Source organism: Cebus imitator, unplaced genomic scaffold (genome assembly GCF_001604975.1).
Source record: "Cebus imitator isolate Cc_AM_T3 unplaced genomic scaffold, Cebus_imitator-1.0 Scaffold348, whole genome shotgun sequence".
Classification (NCBI taxonomy): Eukaryota; Metazoa; Chordata; class Mammalia; order Primates; family Cebidae; genus Cebus; species Cebus imitator.
The window spans coordinates 1,292,275-1,293,246 of record NW_016107663.1 but is presented as its reverse complement, the minus strand read 5'-3'; the positions used below and the strand labels follow the sequence as shown (position 1 = coordinate 1,293,246).

The 972-nt window shown below is 56.9% G+C and overlaps 1 protein-coding gene across 1 annotated transcript in view; it reads left to right on the top strand.

Moving 5' to 3' along the window:
• The window catches only part of LOC108287576 (60S ribosomal protein L13a-like), an 11,595-nt gene extending 11,097 nt beyond the window's left edge, over positions 1-498 (top strand). Inside the window, exon 6 of the mRNA XM_037730495.1 lies at positions 74-498. Within this exon, the coding sequence (XP_037586423.1) occupies positions 74-474 (401 nt within the window). The 3' untranslated portion in view covers positions 475-498. The remainder of the gene's footprint in view (positions 1-73) is intronic.
• Positions 499-972: the final 474 nt, after the last annotated feature.

Below are 972 nucleotides of genomic sequence, written 5' to 3'. Positions count from 1 at the left end.
CCCCCACCACTTCGGGGCCCCCACCACTTCCGGGCCCCCACCACTTCGGGGCCCCCACCACTTCCGGGCCCCCACCACTTCCGGGCCCCCAGCCGCATCTTCCGGCGGCCGGGGCGAGGCGTGCTGCCGCACAAGACCAAGCAAGGCCCGGCCGCCCCGCACCGCCTCAAGGTGTTTGACGGCATCCCACCGCCCTACGACACCATAGAGCGGGTGGTGGTTCCTGCGGCCCCCAAGGTGGTGCGTCTGAAGCCCACGAGGAAGTTTGCCTATCTGGGGCGCCTGGCTCACGAGGTTGGCTGCAAGCACCAGGCAGTGAGAGCCACCCTGGAGGAGAAGAGGAAGGAGAAGGCCAAGATCCGCTACGGGAAGAAGAAACAGCTCATGAGGCTACGGAAACAAGCCGAGAAGAACGTGGAGAAGAAAACTGACAAATACACAGAGGTCCTCAAGACGCATGGACCCCTGGTCTGAGCCCAGTAAAGACTGTTAATTCCTCATGCTTGTCCTGACCTGCCCTCCTCCATCGTCGCCCTGGAATGTGCGGGACCCAGGGGCAGCAGCAGTCCGGGTGCCGCAGGCACCCTGGGGCATAGGAAGCTCGGAGCAAGGAAAGGGTCTAGTCACTGCCCGCCGAGGTTACTTGAAAGCACTCGGAATTGTGCAGGTGTGATTCATGTATGACCAATAGGAACAGCAACCAGTTACTATTAGCAAAAGGATCAGTAAGACTAACTGGAGAGGCCTTAGTTGTGAGTGGGGCATCTAACTTTCACCTGGTCATGCACTATACTCTGCAGCTGTTAGAATGTGCACGTGCGTGGGAACAGCATGAGCTTGTACAGAGGATATTTATAGAAGCAGACTACTGGGAAGATGGGCAACTTGGGTTACAGGCAATGCCCGTGCCCCCTCACCTGTGTTTTGTGAGCAGAGTCAAATAAATGACTTAAAAAAAAAAAAAAAAAAAAA